At 32.8% G+C, this 23,633-nt stretch overlaps 1 protein-coding gene across 2 annotated transcripts; it reads right to left on the reverse strand.

Annotated features, from left to right (window-relative positions):
* Positions 1-1,663: 1,663 nt before the first annotated feature.
* LOC129217318 (uncharacterized) lies at positions 1,664-22,218 on the reverse strand. 2 transcript variants are annotated; one of them, XM_054851598.1, is made up of 5 exons: positions 22,128-22,218; positions 12,897-13,029; positions 8,185-8,315; positions 6,870-6,978; positions 1,664-2,300 (listed from the first exon to the last, which is right to left on the reverse strand). In XM_054851598.1, the coding sequence occupies exons 2-5, from the start codon at positions 13,013-13,015 to the stop codon at positions 2,096-2,098; spliced, it is 564 nt and encodes a 187-aa protein (XP_054707573.1). In that variant the 5' UTR covers positions 13,016-13,029; positions 22,128-22,218; the 3' UTR covers positions 1,664-2,095. The 2 variants fall into 2 exon arrangements, with proteins under 2 accessions (XP_054707573.1, XP_054707572.1); XM_054851597.1 differs by lacking the exon at positions 22,128-22,218 and adding an exon at positions 14,858-15,053.
* Between the last annotated feature and the right edge of the window lie 1,415 nt (positions 22,219-23,633).

Raw genomic sequence — 23,633 nt, forward strand, 5'->3', positions numbered from 1 at the left:
TAAGCTCGAAAAATATTCTTCCAAATTATGAAACTTTAATGATGTGTCATTATTGATGAAATCGTTTCTACGCCCCCCCCCCCCCCGCACCATTTAGGTGAGCTAACTTTGCGGTTTTTGTGTCGCGAAAAAGCACTAAATTTAGATTTTAAATCAGTAGCCGGTACGGTTTTTCCAGATTTTGAATTTTGTCACTTTCCTTGCCGGAGTGCGATATGATTCTTTATTAAAAACATACATGATCATAAACAAATTGTGACTAGAGCTATCCAGGAAGGAGGGGGGGAGCCGGTCTTTTCCCTTAAAACAATTGTTACTGCGATTTTGGTGACTTAGAGCAAACCTAAGGAGTCGTTCCCAAATGATGTCACGCTTGAAAGGGGTAGGGAGAGAGGGTTCGGGGTTCATGAACTTCGGACAGTTAGTCTCAAGGGGGAAGGAGGGGATTATAAGAAATATGACTTCACATATTTTGGTCCAAATAAAAGCGTTCGTTATAGCAATATGTTCATCGAACATTGCGTGAGATGTGACGAGGGGAGAGGCTAAGGTGAAGTGTAACGTCCTTTATGGACAATCCGTGTTTACGTTAGGCTAATGTGTACTGAAGTGTTATAACTAACTTCGTTTCTGCCTCCCCCCCCCAGAAACGAAGTTGGTTACCTCCCCCCCCCCCGCCTTGAAAATACTCGCCCTGGGGGTAGTCGTCATCTCTTAAGCCGACCCAACAAATGAACCTATAATTTTAAAACAGTATTCAAACCAAAGACACTTTTTATAACGCATCGCAAATTATTACATATTTCTAAACATTAATATTCATGCAATACTTAGAGAAATAGCCTTGATTTTAATAGTCAATTGCTTTAAATATTTCAGATTGATTTTTTATTGTTTTCTCATTTACTTTTATTTCTCACATGTAAATCCTTTCTGGAACAATTGCCCAGTCCCCGCCTTTGGTTCAACCAAGTATTTTTTTTGGGGGGGGGGGAGAGGGGGGGGGGGGCAACTTTTGTTCGAACAATGTTTTCATCATTTTTCAAAAATAACTGCTACTGTAGATCTACTGACTGTATATCCGCTCTATATGATCTGAAATTTTGTACAATCCATACAGATGCATCAAAAAGACCCAACCCGTAAGAGCTACTGAGTCACCTCCCCCCCCCCTCAAGAAAAGGGAGAGGGAGATGGAGAGAGATATTAAGTCTTCAAAACGAACGCAACCCTTAAGCATTTCAATGCCACAGTCTGTGTGGCAATGAAGTTTTCCTGTCCCCCCCCCCTTTTTTTTTCATCAGCGCACTTGCAATTTCGAATATAGGACGTTAGTGTTTAAAAAGATATCGTTCAAAATTCAGAAAGCCTATCCTTAATAGAAATGTTTCATTCGGAAAACAAAATACCTTACTTTTTTTGTAAATACAATATTTTTGTTCTGAAATTTTCAGTTTAAAAAGTATAGATTCCCCATAGATGACAATTACGCGAAGCTAGAAACGAAAGGAAAGAACACAAAGACATTTTTACAAATTTAAATGCCCGCCAAATTTAGGGTTGTCTCAATTGAAAGCGGCAGCGATCACCCCCGCGCTAAACTTAGCTTTGCTTTCGGGAAGGCGTTCCGAAGTCTCTTCTCCTCATGAACGCACAATAGTCATTAATGTGTTTAGGAGTAAATATCTATTAAAGACTACAATTTTAGTGAAATATTTAGTTTACAATATCAAGTAGCGAATTTTTGTTTGAAACCTTCTTTCTTCAACTTATCTTCTTCCTTTTTATTAAAAAAAGGGAAGAAGTAGATTTAGATTCCCCCTTATATAAATTTGAAATTAAACTCATAATGAAAGAAAGTTCCGTTTACTAGTATGAAAAAAATAATAAAATATATAAATCATTAACTCACACATAATGTAAAATGTAGAAAAGTAAAGTTTTTTTTGCTTCAAATTTTTTAATATTTTGCGTGAAAAAAAAATGTGCATTCTTGGATGAACACTAAGCTAGTCACTATGTCCTAAAACCAGAAAAATCAAACTCCTGAAAATACAACACATTAAAATAAGTATCAAAAAAGAAAAATCAATTCTTAAAATTTAGAGTAGTGCTTGCAAAACCACATGATGAAACAACTTCCGACCATTGTTGCTAAGCTCCTAGTAGCTGAAGACGATGAGTGACAGAATTCAGATTTCACTTTTTTAGCGGAAGCTTCTAAAGTCTTTGCAAACTCATCTGGATTATCACAAAATTTTCGGCTAGTCTTTGCAATACACTCCATCAGCCATTCATCCCTAGAAAGAAGATGTCTGACAGTTCATTTCATAAAAGTTAATGCTATTTTATGATCTCGAAAGAAAATTCACCTATCTATACAAATAAAACAAAGAATATATGTGTGTATGTATGTTCCTTATACAAATCCACAGTTTTCGTCGGATCTAGACCAAATTTGGCAGGAAGATACTTAGGCACCCGAGAAGGAACGCAAGAGGGGGGGGGGGTCGAAAGCCAAAAAAGTACTGAACCATTTGAATTTTAATATTATGTCTCGAAAATGGCATCAAATGACTTTCTACCCGAAATAATTATCCGATCAGTTACAATTTAGCACCATTCGAAAGTCCACGAAAAATACCCCTGAAACAGATTTAATTTCTTCGAATTAAAAAAAAAAATAAAAGCCAAGGTTGTAAAATCCCCGGGAAGCATTTTTTAACCTAATGGATTGGAAAACTATAGTTTGCGCGATTTTGAATTAGCGTTTAGAAGGTTGCCACCTTTTTTCTCTCGGCTGTGACTAAAAGAAATTTTGTTTTTGTTTTGAGGTCAAAATTTCCCCATTTGATTACTATTTGGCGATTTATCTTTTTTTTTTCTTTTGTACTGCCAGCAGAAGATAATCAAGGATTTTAGTTGCATTTATGGAGGGTTGCGTTTAAGTTATTCGGAAATGGGGTTGTTTCCTTCAGTCAAAAGTCCTACTTTTAGTCACCGAAATTGATAGAATAAGCAAAAAATATAGCATAGTACGAAAAAAAACTTTCATTTTCCCAACGTTTGATTTTTCATTAATTTTTTTAAATGTCTGATTTTGAAACTAAGGCGTGGTTTTTATGCCGTCATAAATGATGCACTTATGCGCATCTGTTACCCGCGTTTCCACGTTGTAACAATCAAGAAGCGAATTAAATATTGCGCTCTACGCTTGCTGTCAACCATATCGTTGCCATTACACGGGAGTAAAGATGCGAATTAATTATTGCGCACTGCGAATGGCAACGTTGAATCGCATTTCATCATTTGGGATGTCATCGGCAGAAGTGTAAAGAATGGAAGAGCTCCGATTAAAATATATATTTTTTTAATATTAAACTTTGTCAGATTGTTTAAAAAATGGTCAGATCCTATGTTTTTAAGCATGCTCTTTCAGAAAAAAAATACTTCTAAAATTTTAGAAACGACTCCGTTCTTGATTTACCGTTTTGTATCTCTTTTAATGATTATTTTGACGGGAAATTTTACAGTATTTTTTTTCTCTGTTTGAAGCCTGATTGTTGGACATGCGTCACTTGATATAACTTTTATTTTCGAGCTAGACCGTATAAAGCCGGGCAATGCAGCTAGTAGTTAATAAAGAAAAATTACAGGGGAATAAAAAGTTCATTTGTTGTACTTTGTACAGTAAATCCCCACTTTACGCGGAATTTTACCGCGGATTTGATTCTAATGGGTTAATTATTTGATGCATTTATTTTATTTTAAGAGAATGAATTTTGATTTTTCGCGAAAGCGGCATTATAAACAGAGAAAATTGTTTCCTTCTTCAAAATCCAAACTCCAGATAACATGCAATAAACTGCATTCAGTGGCGTACCTAGGAGTTGGTAGGAGTGGCTCTTGCCAGGGGTGCAAACAGCAATAGGGGCGGCGAATTGCAAAGATACTTTTATGATTTTTCAGAAGAAAAATTAGTAAGAATAGAACTAGAAGGGAAAAGGAATCAATCCCTAATGCTCAAAAATAAAAGGAAGAAAAATTTGCCTTGTGTGGAACATTCCCTGGGTCAGCTTATGCTAATACTAGACCCCCCCCCCCTCCCCTCCACGATAGGGGGCCTTAGCTTATACATCTGCTCAACAGTGACGTATCTGGGAAGGGTGAGGGACGACTTTCGACTCTGGATGGTCCCTCTTTTTTGAGAAAGGAGCGCCATTTTAGCTCTCGATGGGAAAAGATATTTTGAAACAGAACTTGATAAATATTGAAAATTATTTTTGGAGTGCCCAAGCTCTGCTTGGTTTTCTTGAGCGAACAGCTTGTCACTGCATTATAATAAATCATGATCAATCGGCTATATTTTACTCTAGCAATACCCGCACGACTTTGCCCGTAGTAGAAAAATTAAAAGTTCACTTGGTTCTTCTGTATATTTACAAATAATGGATGGTGAGTTTCTCGCCAATATGCTATGTTAATTTTGTCGTCCATGTTATTGGTTAATTCCATGTGTGACTCACTCTACAAATTGAGGATTTTAAGATACAAATCTCTCTTTATCTCAAACTTATTGAAGTACTATTTTTTTTTTCGCAGCATTACTAATTAGCATTGAAACAAATTTTTTAACCTATTATTATTCACTAAAAACTTTACATGATAGTTGGAAGTGTTAAAATGCAAATGTGACTCAGATTACATGCAAAAGGAAGTGATATTTTGGTGATGTTTATATCTTTGGATATCTTCCTCTTTAACAAAATTAAAAATAAAACTTGCTCTACTTATGTATCTAGAAAGTTCAAAATTAAGAAAAATTATGCAGTATTTGTGAATGTAATCTATTTTAAAATATTAGGGAGCTTTTCCATATGTGACTCTCACTACATATAGATTGTGACTCACACTACAGCTGCCAATTTCGAAAAAAAAAAACAAATCCTACACATCTATTTTTTAACGTTAACATATTTTAGACAACATAAATCTCAAAGAACATGTTTTAAAGCAAAATTACAAGATTTAAATTAACCCATAACATAATTATTAAAGCAAAAATTTTGAAATATGTATTGCATACGCTGATTAAACGGCTCTGGAAGTTTCCTTGTAGCACTATCAGAAAAAGTTAAATCTACTTCAAATATATCATCAACTTTAGGCCAAGAGAAACGTTTGGGAAACGTCCAACCTTAAAAATTTTACAGTCACGACACCCCAAGCTTAGCTCACCAATAACTTGACCAGCAAAATACTTTACTAGTCTTTTACCAGAAAAAGGAACAAGAAACCAGTCCCCAACAATAAAATTTGAAAATTATTTATGTATGTTTTCTACGTCTTCCGGTTCTTCAAAGCACCCATTTGTGAAATTGAATATATTTTAATTTATCTCTCCTGATATTAACGAAATTTTTAGCTTGTATGGGGATACTTTCTCAAAACAATGCATCCTCCTTGATTCAGGAATCAGCCCATATGATGTCCGCAGCTTAAAATGATAAGACATTTTGGGTGTTAGTAACTCCTGTGGAACATATATGGAATGAATTTTTGGACAAATCTCTGCAACCATTTGCGTGAACTCCTTAGCGAAATGGGGGTCAATTTTTCTAGATAAGGTGACCTCCCTCACTCGCCGCATCAGGGTACCACCTAAGCCATCGATTGAACCCTTGCCATGGCTAGTGGCAGAAAATTGCCATTTGAACTTCCCTTCTATTAGGGTACCCAAACAAAGTTTATTCGTTGACGATCAGTCTCGGCTTTGCGAAAATTTAAATATTTCCCGGATTCCTTAAGCCTTTTTCTTTGCTCTGCTTTAATCTGAGATGGAGTTTTAGCCATAATATCAATAGCAAATACATTTATATTATTAGTTAGTATGAATTTTATAATTTTAATAACGAATTTCGTCATTAAAGTGTAAAAACTCGCAAAACAAAATCGAAACGGACTCGCACTACACACACATTTATATTTATGTTTCTAACTGTATTCAAAATTGTATAGAATGAATTGTGAAAAAGTATTGATAGTAAGTTATAGAAAGAAAGGCATTAATTTAAATAAAAATAAAATTGCTATTTTGTGTGACTCACACTACATGCATTAGACTGATTCAAAAATGCAAAATTTGACTGTGTTTAATTTATTATTTGAAAAAAAAAAATGCCATGCATCCTTAAAGTACTGCAAATACACTTTGAAAAAATAATAATATAATATACATCAACTTATCATATATGTTAAAAACATCATTATGAAAATGATCAACTTTGCGTGCAGAAACACGTGTTTACAAATGTCTTTTTGATGCTAGTTTGTTACCAGATGCAAAACACAAAAAGCAGTTTTTGCATAGAGAATTTGAAATTCAATCTATTTACTATTAAAAAATGATGAAACATTTTAAATAAAGCTTTTTCTAAAATTTGACCATTCGGTGTAATATTTTGGCATGGAAATAGCCTATTGTAATTTGCTCGTCATGTTATGGCAATTTACTCGTCCATGTAATGGTAATTCGCTCGGTGCAGAGGAATTACATTCACCAACGGTGGTAAAAATGAAATCATAGAAAACGAACAGAATCGAATCTTTGAAAAATCGCTTCGAGGTGCACACCCCCATGCTACAACTAATTTTGTACCAAATTTCATGAAAATCGGCCAAACGGTCTAGACGCTATGCGCGTCGTAGAGATCCAGACATCCAGACAGAGAGACTTTCAGCTTTATTAGCAATAAAGATAAAGATTTCAAAAAATAAGAGGAACTGTGTTGTGTAAAAATTTCATTTCATATAAAAAGACATGCATTAGTGTAAAAGCCATTTCATACTGAAAGTAAACTCATACTTACCTACAGATATCTTTTAAATCCTTTTTTGCGTTACTTTGAGAAGAGTGCAAAAAGCATTTTTCGAATTCCGTGTCGTGTGTTTTTAAACAAGGAATCACAGCAGTAAGTGCTAAAAAAGTAAATTACATATTACCACTGAAAAAAAAGCCCCTTTTCAATAAAAAATTACACAAATACTTTTTTTTTAATTTATGTGAGAACTGCAAATCACAAGTTACAACAATTTAACAGTTGGTGTTTTTTTTCCCGTAACAAATTATGCATAATTTAAAAGCACTTCTAAAGTAACTAAAATTCCTTTCTTTTTTTCTTTCTTTTCTTTTTAAAGATTTAACTACTTCTTATGCGTTTCCAAATATCATGAAGCAAATCATGCAAACGAAAAGTTTAATATAGTTTTAAAATAATTTTCATTCTTATAAAGGCAAACTGAAATAAAAAGAAAATGTTTTTGAAATTTCTATTCGCTGCCATTTAAAAGATACTATTTTTAGTAGCGGATGTAGCTCATGACATGCACTTAACTGAAGGTTATCTTCAAGCAGAAAAATACAGAAATCATAAAAAAAATCGATATACATGGTTCTAAAGTTGTCGTTCTTTTAAAAACTGATATTTAAAGCGAAAAAATGATTTTGTTTCGGAAGTTGGTGTTAATCATAGATTAGAACTATAAACTTATTATCGTATTTCTCCAAACTGAATTTATATAAGAACATTATCAAAAAATATCTGATTGACACACCATATGACTTCCTTGTGCACTCGATGTTTCACAACATCGATGTAAGAAATTAAAACATCGATGGTAGTGATACATCGACCGAAAAACATCGATGTTTTAAAACATCGATCTCTTCAGTGTCGTAACCATAACTTGACAACCAGAAGCAGAAAAGGGTAGAGTGGAAAATTTATTTTGCCTTGACACACCAATTCTCGTTATATAGACTACAAACGCTTCATCCGATACTTTATTGCTTATATATATGAATTTGATTTTAGTCAATGTAGCCTCTAAAAATTATCTAAGTTAAGAGTGGCATTAATGCCATTAATAATTTATTATGAACCAGAGCTGTGAGCATCAAGAACTGTGCGTGAGTTTCTCAAAATTTAAACATATTAACGAATCCAGACATCGTCCATACATGGAATTCAACAATCGATGAACTAAAGAGGCTTAAGTAGCAAGTTTTTAGGGCGCAGAATTGATCCTTAAAATATCCTTACTTTTTTCTGATTAGCTGAACTAAAGAGGCTTTTTAAAAAGTAAAAAATTTTTAGTGCACAGAATATGTAAAAATATACTTACTTTGGCGTGATTCCAAGCAGAAGCGAGAGAGATATTCATAGATTGAAGCTAATAAAATGGATTCTTTAAGGTATTCCTTTTCACAAGCATGAATTCCTGCTTTTACATTCGGCTCATCTTCTTCGACAGCCCTGAAATATTTTATTAACTTTTATTTATTTATTTGTAAATAGCACTTAAAACTTTATTTTAAAAAAAAAGAAACTGGTTTATTGGGAATAATTAATCTTATCTAAGCTTCGATTACACTGTGCGGCAAAAAAAAAAAAAAAACCTTCAAAATGCTTCTGACATTTCGTTGGCTGATTATTATGTAAAATGACACCCTGAATCCGAATATGACCTCCGTTTTCCTCCTATACGTACCAATTTTTTTTTTAATGGCCTCCCCAGTTTTTTCAATTTTCCTTAGTTTCAGAGCATTTTTTTTTCAGGTTAAAGGAGCTTTATATTAATTACTAACATATTTTTCACGGGCAAGAGAGGTTCAAAGTTCAAGACCATGGACACTGATAGCAAGAGGGGACACTTGGGGGATATCCCCCCTCCCCAAAATATTACAAAAATCACGAAAAACCATCTTTTTATTCTGCTTTTTTTTAAAAAAGGTGTTTGTAAAAAAATTTCGATGCAGAATGAGAGTATAAGATTCGTTTCTATGACTCCCATGTGCAAAAAATTTTTCACGATGTAAAAAAATTTAAAAAAAACTATCATGTGAATGTCACACGTTGCATACAAGTCGAATCGTAGGTCTTCATTCAAAAAGACATTCTTCTGGCTGATTCTTATGTAAAAAGACCCCTTGTTTCCAAATATGACCACCTTTCCCCACCTCACGCCCCCCTTTTAGATTCATGTGTCCTCATTGAGAAAAAACTGAACAGAGAATTACTCTGGATGACTTGTCGCTATCATGTTCTTGAAATAATGCTGTTGTGATTAAATCTATTGGACCATCAACAGGACCTGAAATACTGATATTCAAACGATTTAAACATTTTTGGAGCTCCATCAGTCACAATAGTTTTCAAACTGCCGTATCTGATGTTTTTATTCACGAGAAGGTATCCAAAATGCACCAAACATCGTCGAGTTTGCCAAGAATCAACTTGACCAGTTACAACCTCGAGACGACTACAAAGAACTTTTAGATTTGACCATCATGTTTCTTGGAAGAATTCTCAAAAGGGGAATACGCTTCAGAGCTCCAGAATGGTTACATCGTGCTCGAGGGATGGCAAAGGCAATTTACGCTCTTAAAATTTATTTATTTAGATATCAAATTGAACTTTCCGAACAAGAAAAAGCTGGCATTCGCGACATTTATGCTCGTTTAAGTAAAATGCTATGTAGAGAGTTGGTTTCAAGCATCAACTGCATGTTTCGCCCCCCTCCCCAAAAAAAAATGATTTACAACTCTTAAAAAACCTAAAAAATATATGAAAGAGGTAATTATGAGGTGCAATGAACAAATTTGTTCGCCATTTGTGGTATCTATCAGAGGAGCTCGTCCGCTGTTGTGTTTTTTGACGATTGTGTTCCTCAAGAAATAAAACGGAAGAGGGGAGACGCTTTAAAAAGAAAAGGAGATAATAAACCCTTAAAGAGAGCTCGAATACATCCAGATGCAGTCCTAAAAAAGTGTTTGAATAATTTTGCATCGAGCTACAAAATGCGGTTTTATAAAACCTTGAGTATATCTTTAGAATTTCTACAAGAAGATGTGACAGAATGGAAAGACGAATCCTACAAGCTATTAGTTCATTAAAAGTCGTAAATAATGTATCGGAACGTGGAGTTTCACTAATGAAGGAATACAATAAACTACTTACAAAAGACGAAGAACAAAAGCAGTAGCATAACGGCACCGGTAACAGACATGGTTAAGACATCACTCTCAGGTTAACTCAATTTTCTGAACCTTTTAATGCATTTAGACCTTTGAAACTATTTTCCTATCATGCAACAGCATCTCGTGTAACATTTGGCTGCTTCTGGATCCTCTGAATTATTTAATTCTATTTTTATTACCTACATTTCGAAAAAAAGGTCAGACCCCGCAGTAACAGACACCGAAAATCTGATGACACCCAGTAACAGATGGGATGAGGAAATGATAAATAACATACAAACTTCCTTTTTTCTCTTCAAACTGCGCAAAAGTTCTTCATTTTTAAAACTAAAGCTTAACAAAATTCAAATGAACATGTAACCTCAGTTGACCTCATGGAAATTGTTCATAACCATCGCTTCCTTCTGGCTCATAAAATTCACTCAGATAACACTAGATGGTTGCACCCTATTCATGGGCCACAGCAAGATCAGTTTTGCTAGCCTAAGATTCTTAGTATTTAAATTCATATGACTGTTAGTGGATCCTTGTCTGTTACTGGTGCTGTCACCCTACTTGTTGCTGTTAGTGAAACAGTTCAGAAGCAAATATCCGGACTCTAAATAAGCACCTTATTGCCTTAAAAGGTAATAATATACTGTGATTTGGTTTTTTATTTATTTTAATTTAAAGAGTTTTCTTTAATCTTAATGCATATGTTAAACAATAAATTGTAAGAAAGCTTTAATAAACACATGTTTTTACTGTAAATGCGAAATTTCGAAATTTTTCCTAAAAATTCAAAAGTTTCAGTTGCGGTAGTAACCTCTAAAATTAGTCTTAAAAATCTCAAAAAAGTACAGCAATTCTTTTTTATATACTAAATCAAAACTAGGGGCTGGTCCGTTGAAAATTTACAATTTTATTTTTTAACCTCATATAAGGATCATCTTAATATACGATATATATATATATATATATATATATATCTTTTGAGCGCCTTTTTGCTGTGGCGTTTAGCGAAAATATGGTTAACTCCTGGAATAGGTTTTGTAGACGTAGAAAAAATAAATTAGACATTGAATTAAAAAAAAAAACAATGCGTAAAAACGTGTATTTTGGATTACAGTGTACGTTTTTACTTCATATCTCGTAGTTATTTCTTTCAAGTTACGTAGATCCTCTGATACGTTAATGCGTTTTGGAAAAAGAAAATATTTAAATATCAAAGTTAATGCCGCTCTAAATATCTCTCTAATCTCTAATTGATGAATAACTAATCAAACTTTTATGCCTCTTAAAACATGCCAGCAGGGTACTCATTATATTTCTAAATTGAAGTATAGAGGATATCCCACCTTAAAATCTGAAACTGAAATCCTTTCCGGTAAAATTAATCAGCATAAAATACGGAAGGCATTGAATATGATACCTAAAACGAATACATTATCCAAAGCTCTTTTTTTTGACAAACAAATAGTTAAAGAAAAAGGAGGAGAGGCGGAGGGAGAGAGGAATCGAGTAATTTGGTCAAGTCGTTACTTTATCGGACTAAAAAGTTAACCGAAATTGTTGTCTACAGTATCCAAATATTACGCACAAATAAACTGCATGCAAATGGCCTTACATTATTTTTTATGTATGATAACATGAAATAGTCGAATTACCACGAACAATAATTAAAAATCACAAAAAGACATAATGAACAAATTATAATGCAACATATCCACTTCAAGGTCCAAAATGGGAATAGAAAATTTCTTGCGTCTCATATACTCTTCAGCCTTGTGTACTTTAGACATACCGAAACAGCATTCACGACTCCACATTAGGAAAAAAAATGCTAGTTTATGCATTAATTAGCATCACGTCTTTTTAGTGTAAAATATTTCACTTTTGAACAGTATGTTTACACTCAACGAGGCAATATTATTATATTAGAGAAATATCGCTCGTTCCCTATCTTTTAGACAGGGAACGAGAGAATTGCTTGTTTCAACGAGTAGTGTAATTTCACCGCCACCATTAAACCTTATGAGGGCATGATGAACGCGCGGTCTGGCAGATTCATGGATTTAGGCACCAAAATTTTAGGGTCACCCAAATGGGGTAAATCTCTTTATTTCTTCCCTTTTTTGGAAACTTCCACATGAAAATCTGCACATTTTCATGTGAGAGGGGCACCAAATTTTTCTAGGGCATGTGCATCACTTTAGCTTGATCGGGCCCTGGATATAATGCTAAGTTCAATTTTATTATTATTACTTTTTTATCATTATTTTTTTTTGGTTGGAGAGATTTTCCCCATTTAGAGCAGTTTTGATTGGTAGAGCTAGGCGTTTTTTTTTTTTTTTTTTTTTTTTTTGACTCTGGCGCCGTCGTGCGCCGCACGACCTCACACATAGGGATGGTGCGGCCCTGAGTATAACCCCCTTAAAACCTGGAGTGTGTGTTGTAATTCACAAAACGCAGCGTTTCATATCTCGGTCGTTAATCTTGGCCGTAATGTTTTTTTTAATCATTATCATTATTATTGTTATTATTGTTTTTGTATGCATGTGATTTTTCTAAATATAAATTTAAGGAACTGGTGCCTATAAGAATAGTTACGTTTCATAATTTTTCTGTTTTTCTTTGTCTTTATTAATTTTTTTTTTATTATTTTATTTTATTTTTATTTTTTTTTAATAGCTTCAAATTTTCAATATCGTAACTTTGCATCTCGATTTGACTATTTCTGCAATTGGAAGTATGTATCGAGGACTAAAGGTAAGGAAAATCAAGGTCGTGCTTGTTAAGAGGGGATTCACTGTATAAATGTGTGTGTGCGTGTTTTCGTGTATATATAATCCAATCTTAAATATTTTTCTTGCCTTACTTGCAGTATTCATCCACTTGCTTTTCCTCGTATTCTTTAAAATGAGCCTCTAATAGCCTTTCAAAGTCTTCTCGAAGTGTCGAAAAGCTATTTGCATCGCAGGGTTCATGATGTCCCATTATCTTTTCAGGAGCTGTTTATATAAAGAAATTAGTACATTTCTACTTTAAGAATATATATCAACAATAAAAGCACTTATTTCTCACATTTAGTCTATACTTCAATAGTTTGCTCTTCCAAAACTCCCCTGTAATGTTTTGGTAGTTACTCGCCATTCTGCAGCAAACAGTCATACATAAAAAGATGCGGCGTAAAAATTCGGACAAATTTTAAGTAATCGAATAAAAATTAACTTATTTCTTTTCAATGAGTGTGTTATTGTCTTTTTGTCTAATGCTTCAAGTAGAAAATCTTTTATAATGTATCAGTTTGGGTATTGTTTTGTTATTTATTTATTTATTTATTTATTTTGGCATTTTTGCAATTTAAAAGTTGTTTAAACTAGGCAAACAACTGTTCGTTTGCTCAATGCACCTCGGCAAACAGAGTCTGGTGCAATTTGTCGTTTCAAGGAGCTGAAAAATAATGATCGATGTTCCAGAAAGTTTTGGTCTGCAGACATTCTAAGCATTTTGAAAATTGTTGTACATCACCAAAATCCAAAGTCGGTTTTTATCTGGGGAGTAAGAGACGAAGCACCTCCGGTTTTTTTAGATGAGGGTATGAAAATGAAAAAAAAACAGCTTATGTGTGCATCAGATGACTTCTTTTTGCGCCAATTTAATGATAATAGTGCCTTGGAGTAAGCAAAGAAACGCTTTAAATATTTTCACTCCAAGTTTGTTGCGAACCGAAGCAAAAAAAAAAAAAAAAACGTTTTATACAGATTAATTTTCCCAATATTGCAAATTTAATGTGATTCAATGGTTAACTTTCTAAATACCGCCAATATTCATTCGGGAACGAGCAAAATGGAAATTAAGGCCGATTTTTGAGTGAAAATTTTTTCGCGAATACAATACTTCCTTTACTATGTAAAAGGAAGTAAAATGTACAGTCAGCAAATTTTAGAAGCAGCTGTAACTCCATGGGGAAAAATCACTTCGGCAATGTAAACTGGACGTTTCAACGAGACTCCGCACCAATTCACTAGGCCAACAAAACATGAGGTGAGCAAGGAGCATTTTCCGCTCATCTGCTAAGTCATTAGGATATGTCATAAAAACGCATGTATTATTTTCGATTTGGAACATTCATTTTCCTACCTATTTATCAATTTTGATTTGATAGGTACAAAAAAAAGGAAAAGGAAAATTTGTGCGATAAAACGTTGACACTACTTACCTTTATCGAACGCGGGAAGATTCACAATTATTCTAGAAAATAATCTGGCGAAAGTATTTTGCGTTATTTAAGAAAGATATCCTGTGAATTCGATTGAAATTAGCAGTCATTTAATTAAAAATTTTACACCAAGCATTTCCTTATTTAAACTTTACTCAGTTTTTTTTTTTTTTTTTTTTTTTTTAAGTTTTTTCACACTCATGCTCATTTACTGTGTGATCTCGTTTGCTGATGAAACCAGTTTCTTGTTGAGCATCTAGTTAATACTAAATCTTTTTTTTTACGTTTGTTTGGTAGGTGACTTCGGGGGCAAAATGGGGCAAAATTTACTTATTCAATAAAAATACTTTTACAACCCAAAAAAATCCTAAAGTACACCTCAATAAAAATACTTTTACAACCCAAAAAAATCCTAAAGTACATCTCAACTGAAATAATCATGTTAGCTCGTTTTTTTTTTTTTTTTTTTTTTTTTTTTTTTTTTTTTCTAAAATAGAGAATACAGACATTTCGCCCTTTATTCTAAACAGTTAAGAATATCTCCTCGGGGAAAAAAATGAAAGTATTTTTTCCCGAGGAAGGGAAACTTTTAGATTTTGATTTAAATTTTTACTTACCTGAAAAAAATATAAGTAGCAGTAATGAATGCCAACAAACTCCTTGCATTTTCGAAAATTAAAAAAAAAAATATTAGTAGAGAATGTGGACGTAAAATGTTACATTAATCGTTTTGAACTATTAAATGGTTTTTCTCCTAAAATATAAACAATAATCACTGCACAAAATTGTTATTTCTGAGTATGAATGCTTTAATATACGTCAACAACAGAAACTGGCAACAATTTTTACATACCGGATATATTCATCCGGTTTTCAATGGAATACGGAAGCAAAAAATGTGTGTTCTTTGAATCTATTGCATTTAGGCATAAAAGCGTAAAGGTTCGAACAATGAGTGATAGGATTCAGATGCCAGGGGCGTAGCTAAGGGGGGGGGTTTTGGGGACAAACCCCCCCCCCCCGAAACGTTAGTCTCAAAAAAAAGAGAAAAAGAAGAGAGAAGAGAAAGAAAAAAAAAAGAAGAAAAGGAAAAAATTCCAAGCGATTATATATATATATATATATATATATATATATATATATATATATATATATATATATATATATATATATATATATATATATATATATATATATATATATATATATATATATATATATATATATATATATATATACATATATATATATATGTAAAAGAAGTAACCCCCCCCGAAAGTCGGGTCTAGCTACGCCACTGTCAGATGCGTTATTGTAAAGGAAGAAAAACCCCAAAGTATGAAAATATTTCGAGAGATTTCACATTCACATTGAACTATGAATCAACGTTTGTCAAAACAAAGAACGATATGTATTTTAAATATTCTTGTAAACTAATACAGTGAAAATGTGTGAGCCAATTCGATGGGGACTTCTCGGACATTGTCGAATTTGAAGTATTATTCATTATTATCTGGTTTCCAAGTTTTCACGGAGAGTAAAAAAGTAATAGATGAAACTTGAAATTTTAGTAGCTGTTTTTTTTTTTTTTTTTTTCATTTTTACAAATTTTAGTAGCAAATTTGATGACCATTTGCAGTAAGCTGAAGCGTTTTCAACAAAATTATTCAACACACTCAGAAATGAGTTATGACCTAAAAAAATGACCTATAAAAATGGATTTGAATGAAGAACCTTTCGTGTATGAGCTTTGCACTATTTCCGGGTATAAAATTAAGAAATTAATTTGCGAAATTAATTTTAACATCCTGCTAGAAAACAGTATTTTTTTTAACTGAAACCCTCAGCCCAAAAAATGATAATTGCGATATACAAAAATATTGCTTTTAATATAAAAGTTAAGATATTTAGAAAATATTTCAAGAAAAGATTTTAATACTTTTAAGTGGTAAAATACTGTCTCAGAAACTAGACATTTTTTAACAGCCACAGAAAAAGTAGATTCGTTTTGAGTTTATTGAATGAAATAAAATATGTGCTCTATGGGGAATTTCACTGTCAATTAAATTTGTAACTAAGCGTTTATCCCAATGTATCTGCCACATAAAATGCTTTACAGTTTCACAATAGTGCGGAAATATGGGCATGGTTGAACTTTTCCAACACAACTTGCGAAAGAACTCCAAGTGGCAATTTAAACTGATCTTTACCTCAACCAGAAATTAAAATTCAACATTGAACACTTTCTTCTTATTATATTTTACTTTTAAGAGACAAGTTCTCTCTTGACTTTAGGAATACATTTTTTTTTCTTTCGGAAAATTCTAAAGATTATTTCTTATTGAAGCCATTTTTGCCCTGAAATATGTGAGTAAAAACTGAAGCGTCAGGAATTTTCAATTCGAAAAAAAAAAAAAGTGCCGAAGGATTTGGGTCAAACTAAATATATGTATATATATTTTTTTACGGTTGTTTTAACTCTTATCTTTCAATCAAATCTACATGTAAGAAGTCGCTAACTTTTCTTCGTAATATCTTATCTTTCTTTTGTTTTGCTTGTGAAAGAAGATTAATTAAAAGATCCAATTCTAACGCACTGCTGAACTTCAGTTGAATGTTAACAAATCCCGGATAATAATGTAATTCCGAAACATCTGATTTGCTAAAATCATAGATGCTTAATACAGTATCTGAACATTTAGACCATTTAACGTCACTATATTTTGAACTGAATATCACAATGCCTTTAACATCACTTGTTATCGTTGTCTCTTGCAAAACCAAAACTTGTTGAAATGTTAATTTCATAAAATGTTTGCAAAAATAGTTGTTATTATGTACTAGTTTTTTACAAGGAATGCAATTTATGAGAGGTAAAATTTCGGCAATTTGAATATTTTTCTGTAAAAAAGGTAAAATGTTCTCCTTTTGTAATTTTACTTCAAGGATTAATTTACGCAGATAAAACAGTTTCCACAATGTTTTGACTAAATCTGATTTTGTACTTTGCAGTGTGAAATTTTTCAGAAGCAAATATTTAATGTCGTATAAAATGACTTTTACATCAGTAACATTTTCTGAAAAATACTTGTATTCGTAATCCGCCACTGTTGTAAAATGTGATACGCTCTCAACATTGCATTTTGAGCTAAAAAATAAATAAAGACTTTGAAGCTTCAGCAGCAGATCTGATTTTATTTCTGATTTTCCTGCACTATATATTCGTTTCCAAATCAAGCTTATCAATAATAACTTCGCATTTTCCAATTCTTCAGAACATTCATTTCTCATAAAAAAATTTAATAAATAACCGTTATGAATATTATAAAAGCGGATTAGTATTTCCGAATTATTTTCGTTCTTATGAAATTCGAAAATTTTATCAAGAATATACAGCAAGTAAACAAGTGATATGTCCGATATTCCATTAAAATAGCTAGTTGTTTTACAGTTTAATGGCCTGTTTTTCATAATAGATTCCCAGTTTGTTGCTAAATTTTTATCAGGTAAAGTTTTTGTGGATAAATCTGCATTCTTTAGAAGAAAATAGTTTGAAATGATTTCCATTAATTTTGGTTCAGTAACAGTATCTAATATTTTACACAGAAAGAACAAACTGACTTTTTCTGAAAATAGAGAAAAATAATGGAAGTAAGTAGTTCTACTACCAAAAGGAAGCAAAATAACACAATTTAGGAAATAATTAAAAGCATCTATATTAGCATATTTCGCAATGCTCATTACTTCGTTCATGTATTCTAATTCTTCCACAAATGAATGGCAACAAATACTTAAACTCTTTATGGATTCACTCTCCAAATAACTTTGAAATTCTCTAATATGAGTTTTCATTTTTGAGATAATTCTGCGAAAGTGATGTGGCAAACTGTGGTTGATTATGTGGTCTAAAACATGTTTAGGGGAGTTCTTCATAATCGTCATTACACTAATTCTCGCCGAATTTTTGACCATAATATCTGAATGAAAGCATAAGTGAGATAATGAATCATAGATTGGAAAGCGTTGTATCTTATAATCATAAAGGTCACTCAAAAATGTTGGAATCCAGTTTCATAACAATCACTTTCATTTTCGTGACGTACCATCCAATTAAATCTTCTTCTGCTATATCAGTATTCGATAATCTTTTGAAATCTATATTGAGTTCCTTGAGGAAATCTGCGCTAGTATGTTTACTTTTTCTGATAGTTTCAACAACAGATTTTAATGAATTAGCATAATTTTCCCAAATTCTATTCAGTTTTTAAGCATGTTTCGGCAATTGTTTCATCTTCATCGTTTTTATAAGGTGGCTTAATGGAGTAAACTAGCATAACGTTTCCGTCAGTCACTCTCAGCTATTGACTCTGGCTATTGAATTTTTTTCTCAAACATTTTAATGATTTTTCAATCTAATATAGATACGAGCATTTTTTTCCTGCATAAATTGCACCGCAATAAATAGCAACTGAAACTCCTTAAAAACAATTATCTTGTCAGAAGTTATTTCTTTTCAACCGAAATCATTTGTCTCATGAAAATAATACCTTACTGTTGCCATAAAGAACCATTGAAGTTTACCATTTTTTTCTTTAAAGCCATTAGGCTTAGCTGCATTCTAAAAATAAGTTGATTAATTAGTGTTACTTGATTCTCAATTCTAGAGCTTGCCTGAATGAGGTGATTTAAAAAACTACCGAAAGCAGTAAAACATTCCATTTCACGTATTTCCTATAGGCTTCCGACATATTGCGCGCAATATAATTTCAAAAGAATGGAAAACAAAACCCTCATAATCACGATGAAAAGCTACTGTCATTCACTAAGCTTAAATGCAAGTTATAAGTTGTGGCATTTATTTGTTTTATCGCTTTCAACCGCCATTTGACAGAGAATGCGGTTCCTGCTATAGTTTATTGGATTTGCTGATTTCTATCTTAAGTTTGCTGTCTCGATGAAGCAATGAAATATTTTTAAATCGTGATAATTTTCAATGCAAAGCACATTTGGAGGAAAGCTGTCTTATTGTGTTATTACATTCTCTGAAAATTAAAAAAAATATATTTCTTGGTTGAGTGGCTTATCTGTGGATGAAAGTTGTTCCATCCTTTCCCTGTCCTGTTAAAATTAATTTTCTAAATTGTATCTTTATATATTAACTAGAGGAACCAACAGATGTTGTTCTGTTCAAACTTTGTAAATTGAAAAGTCAAAAAAATTCAATAAACTATCAAGTGTTTGAACCATTTTGTTGAAAAAAATAAGTTAAAAGAAAATGATTTAAGCTGTGCTTGGTGTCAGAATGCGTGTATTTATTACAACTTGATTTATGTTATGCCCATTGAGCAATTGTTTTATTAACTACTTTTTCTCCCGGACTTGATGGCTTGTTCCTTCAGCCATACTCAAAGGATAAAAAGTGTTCTCAGATATTAAGTGTAAAAAACTAACTACCGATCTAGAACAAACGGAAAATCCCGCTGCAACATCCCCCATATGAAATTAATAAAACAATCGAAAGAATATCGTTTAAAAAATGATAAAGGTAAAAACAGTTCTCTGAATAAGCGTCGCCCCCCCCCCCCATGGGCAAGGGCGCGCCTCCCCTAAGTATCACGAAAACCCCCTCCCAAACCAAGAGCCCTCCTCAAAAAAAGTAAAAAATACCCCTCAAAACACCCCCTAAAAATATTAATGGCACAGTCCCCCCCCCCAGGTGGGCACCCCTGCACACACCTACATACACACACACATACTCGTGATTGCGCAAAGCATAATTTGGGAGACCCAGTCAACCCAGCGCTAAATTCAGCTCCGTGCCGCCCCTAGGCAGATTTGAAATTTGCCGCCCCCTCCCCATAAAAGAAGCAAAATTTCTTTGACTCAAAAAGTGGTCCCGAAATGCAAACTATCAAGCTTATGGAGAAATGATGACGTTTCACATTCAGCGGTGCCCCGATGAGAACCAGAACTGAATAAACTTAAGTACTTTAAACTCCCGATTATCTGCGATGAATCCGCGGGGCGGATTATCCGTGCGTCAATCAACAATCACGAACATGTATTTTCGCAGTAAAACGCAAATACCAATGGCTGTTTTTTTTTTTTTAATTATTTTTTGTCGAAAAATTGTAAGTTTCAACTCAGTTGTTTCCGCTTGATTGTTTTGTTTATTTTTTAATTTAATTAATGAATTTATTTATTTTTATTTATTTATTTATTTATTTATTATTTTGTGCATTCTTTATCGTACATACATTTGTTTGTTATTGATGCTAAGTTTGGTTGTGCAAAAATACAAAACATTTTTACTGAACTCTATTATATTTTCACTGTTTGCCGAAAGTGTTACGCATCAATACAGCTAAGAATTTGATGTAGGACAATTTTTACCTGATTTGTCCTTCATTTTAGTCTTTTTGCTGTTATCCGCGATTTTTATTATCCGCGGCACTTGTGCCAGCCAATTCCGCGGATAATCGGGAGTTTACTGTATGACACTAAAAATCTTAGTCAAACTCCAATCTTGTTGCGACTACTAGCCAAATGCTACAACACCTTCTGCAATTTCGGCACCTGCTTTTCGTCTTCACTTACTGTTTTACGCTGATATATTACCATGATTGAAAAATATTTGATTTTCATTAGATGGTGAAAGTAATCATTATTAAATTACAAGAAAAGATTGTCTCTGTGGAAAATGAAAGAGAGAATGACATATTTCACCAGATGAAGAGATATTTCACTTTCAAGAATAAAAAAAAATCATTTAAAAAACGTCCCAAGTAACATAAATCACGTTACATCACATTGCTCTGAAGCGTTGATATCACGTTACTGGTAACGTTGATAGAGCGAAAATATGTCTCGTTGCAAAACGCAAAAGCAACGGTTTTAGTAACGTTACATCAACGGTTTCAGTAACGTTACATCAACGATTTTTGAAACGTTACATCAACCTTTATTTATCACGTTACATCACGTTGCTTTTAAACGTTGTATTAAGCTTTTTTTTTTTCTTTCAAAGGTTGAATAAAGTTTTTTTTTTTTTTTTTTTCTTGGTAAGAAGGGAGGTGGGTTCGTTGAACCCTTAATTTTAGATACAGTAAGTATTCTGCATTTTTTGTTAATGCAATTACTGTTAATATACTTTTATAAAATCTTTACATGTTTTTTTTTTTTTTTTCAATTTATAAAATATCTCATGCTGTTTAAAGGCGTTCGAGTATTCTCACACTGTTGCTTTATTTACAATATTTTGTAAGAGCATTCCTGATGTTTAAAACTAAACAGAGCATAACATAGCATAGCCGAATTTACATCAATTGGAGTTCTATTAACAGTTAAAATTAACGATATTACTACAAATTAAATAAAAACTTCCTTCATACATAAATCCTTGAAAAAATAATAATTATTATTACTAAAGAACTCCAGAAATATTTTTCGAAAGGCATGAAAGTTTTGAAAAAATCCTCTTACATCAGTGCTTTAGCAAAAATTTGCAATATTATTACTAAAGATAATTTCAGTTACATGACAAAAATTTTTTCAAATAATTGCTACAATTATTTCGTCAAAATCATTCTGCAAAAAGCCGATTAAATGAGTAAAAAATGGTATCATTTATCGCTTTTACAGCTTATTAATAAACATATCCCTAAGCTTCAGCATCTTTTTAAGAAATCAATGAATAAGTACTCAAGTAAAAACATCTAACATTATTCTTTTAAACAATATTATAAATAAAAGTTCAGTGGGGAAAATACTCCAACTCTGACCTACGGCGGTTCATTAACTTCATAAAAATATGTAATAACACTTTGTTTTTAATTAAATAAGTATATCAACAATAATAATACACTAACGATAATGCAAAGTACTTACCGCTAAAAGTGATGAGAGATCGCGATTGCGAAGCTGCAAAACAATGGCGGCATAACAAGCCAGAAGTTGTGAATAAAATATGACAACATATATAAAGTACAAATTGAGAATAGAAAAAGGTTAAAAAACCAGCAAACAGCTGTTTCGGCACTCTAAAATACAAGTGCCATCATCAGTGCATTAAAAACGAAGACAGGTTCACCCGACTAAAACACAGTCGAGGCGAACAATGGAATGAGAGACGAGTCGTAAAAGATATGAGAGCAATACAGGAAACGATGACGTCAAGGTTACGTCAGAGCTCCAGAGGACAGTTGCACTCAGGAGAAAACGTCACGGACAAAAAATAAATCAAATAACAGATTTCCAAACATTAGGAAAGGGGGGAGTGCTAGACAAATCATTGACGATTAAATTAGCATTTTTCCATATGTAATATGACTCCCAAAAATCTAAATCATGAATGGACGAACACTCGTGAATAACTTTGGCAGAAGAAAAAATAAAATTATGACCAGAGGACCAACAATGTTGAGCAATAGAGGAGCGTTTGAGATCCTGTTTTTTGACGTAATTTTCGTGTTCTTTTATCTGGAATTTGAGGAATCGTCGAGTCTGCCCAATGTAGGCCAATTTGCACCGGCTAGAAACACTGTAAATGCCCCATTTGTCAAGGTTGTGAACAGGGTGTTTAAGCTGTGAACATTTTAATTTATTAACAGGAGAAAAAGTGACGGAAAAATAAAACTTTTTTAAGATTTTGGCAATTTGTAGACTGATTTTAGGAAAAAAGGGTAAGACAATGGAACTCGAATAGTTCACAGGAGTAAGTGTTTGATTTTTGTTAGTTGAACTACATAGCTTCTTATAAATGATATCAATAATATCTGATGTGAATCCCCGATCCACCGCAATACTTCGTAGGTAATTCAGTTCTGATGAAAGTAAATTTGAATTTGAACAAATGGCTAAAGCACGGTAAATAAAAGATCTAAAAGCAGCCAATTTTTGTTTAGGAGGATGAACGGATAACTTGTGGGGGGGGGGAGAGAAACAGCAAAGGGTTTACGGAAAACAGTAGTTGTAAACGTATTGTCATGACGATTGATGGACACATCAAGAAAAGAAAGATGATCACCAGATTCCAATTCAACCGTAAATTGAATATGTGGGTCAATAGTATTTAGGATGGATAAAAGGTTATCAAGTTCACTGACAGGCGAGTCCAAAAGCACAAAAATGTCTTCAACGTACCTGACGTAAAAATCAAATTGTATAATTTTAAATAATTTAAAATTTCGAAATAGTGCATATACAAATCACTTATAAATTGGCCAAATTTTTAGTTTCCGTTTTTTCACCTCTTCTTTCCAGCAACTGTTTTACTGTTCGGAACTCTCTTGACTTTGTTCGCAAACTTCGAATTTTTCAGTTAAATAACCATAGAATGGCCTCTTGATGTGAAATCACTCTTCACTAACGTGCCTGTTGAAGGTGCATTAGACT

Source organism: Uloborus diversus, chromosome 2 (genome assembly GCF_026930045.1).
Source record: "Uloborus diversus isolate 005 chromosome 2, Udiv.v.3.1, whole genome shotgun sequence".
In the NCBI taxonomy this organism is placed as follows: Eukaryota; Metazoa; Arthropoda; class Arachnida; order Araneae; family Uloboridae; genus Uloborus; species Uloborus diversus.

Excerpts from the sequence above, each read along its gene's own strand:
- LOC129217318 (XM_054851597.1), bottom strand. The coding sequence starts at position 14,906 with ATGCAAGGAGTTTGTTGGCATTCATTACTGCTACTTATATTTTTTTCA. Across the intron at positions 13,030-14,857 it reads GCTACTTATATTTTTTTCAG|CTCCTGAAAAGATAATGGGA; the intron begins GTAAGTAAAAAT and ends TTATATAAACAG. Across the intron at positions 6,979-8,184 it reads CTGCTTGGAATCACGCCAAA|CACTTACTGCTGTGATTCCT; the intron begins GTAAGTATATTT and ends TTACTTTTTTAG.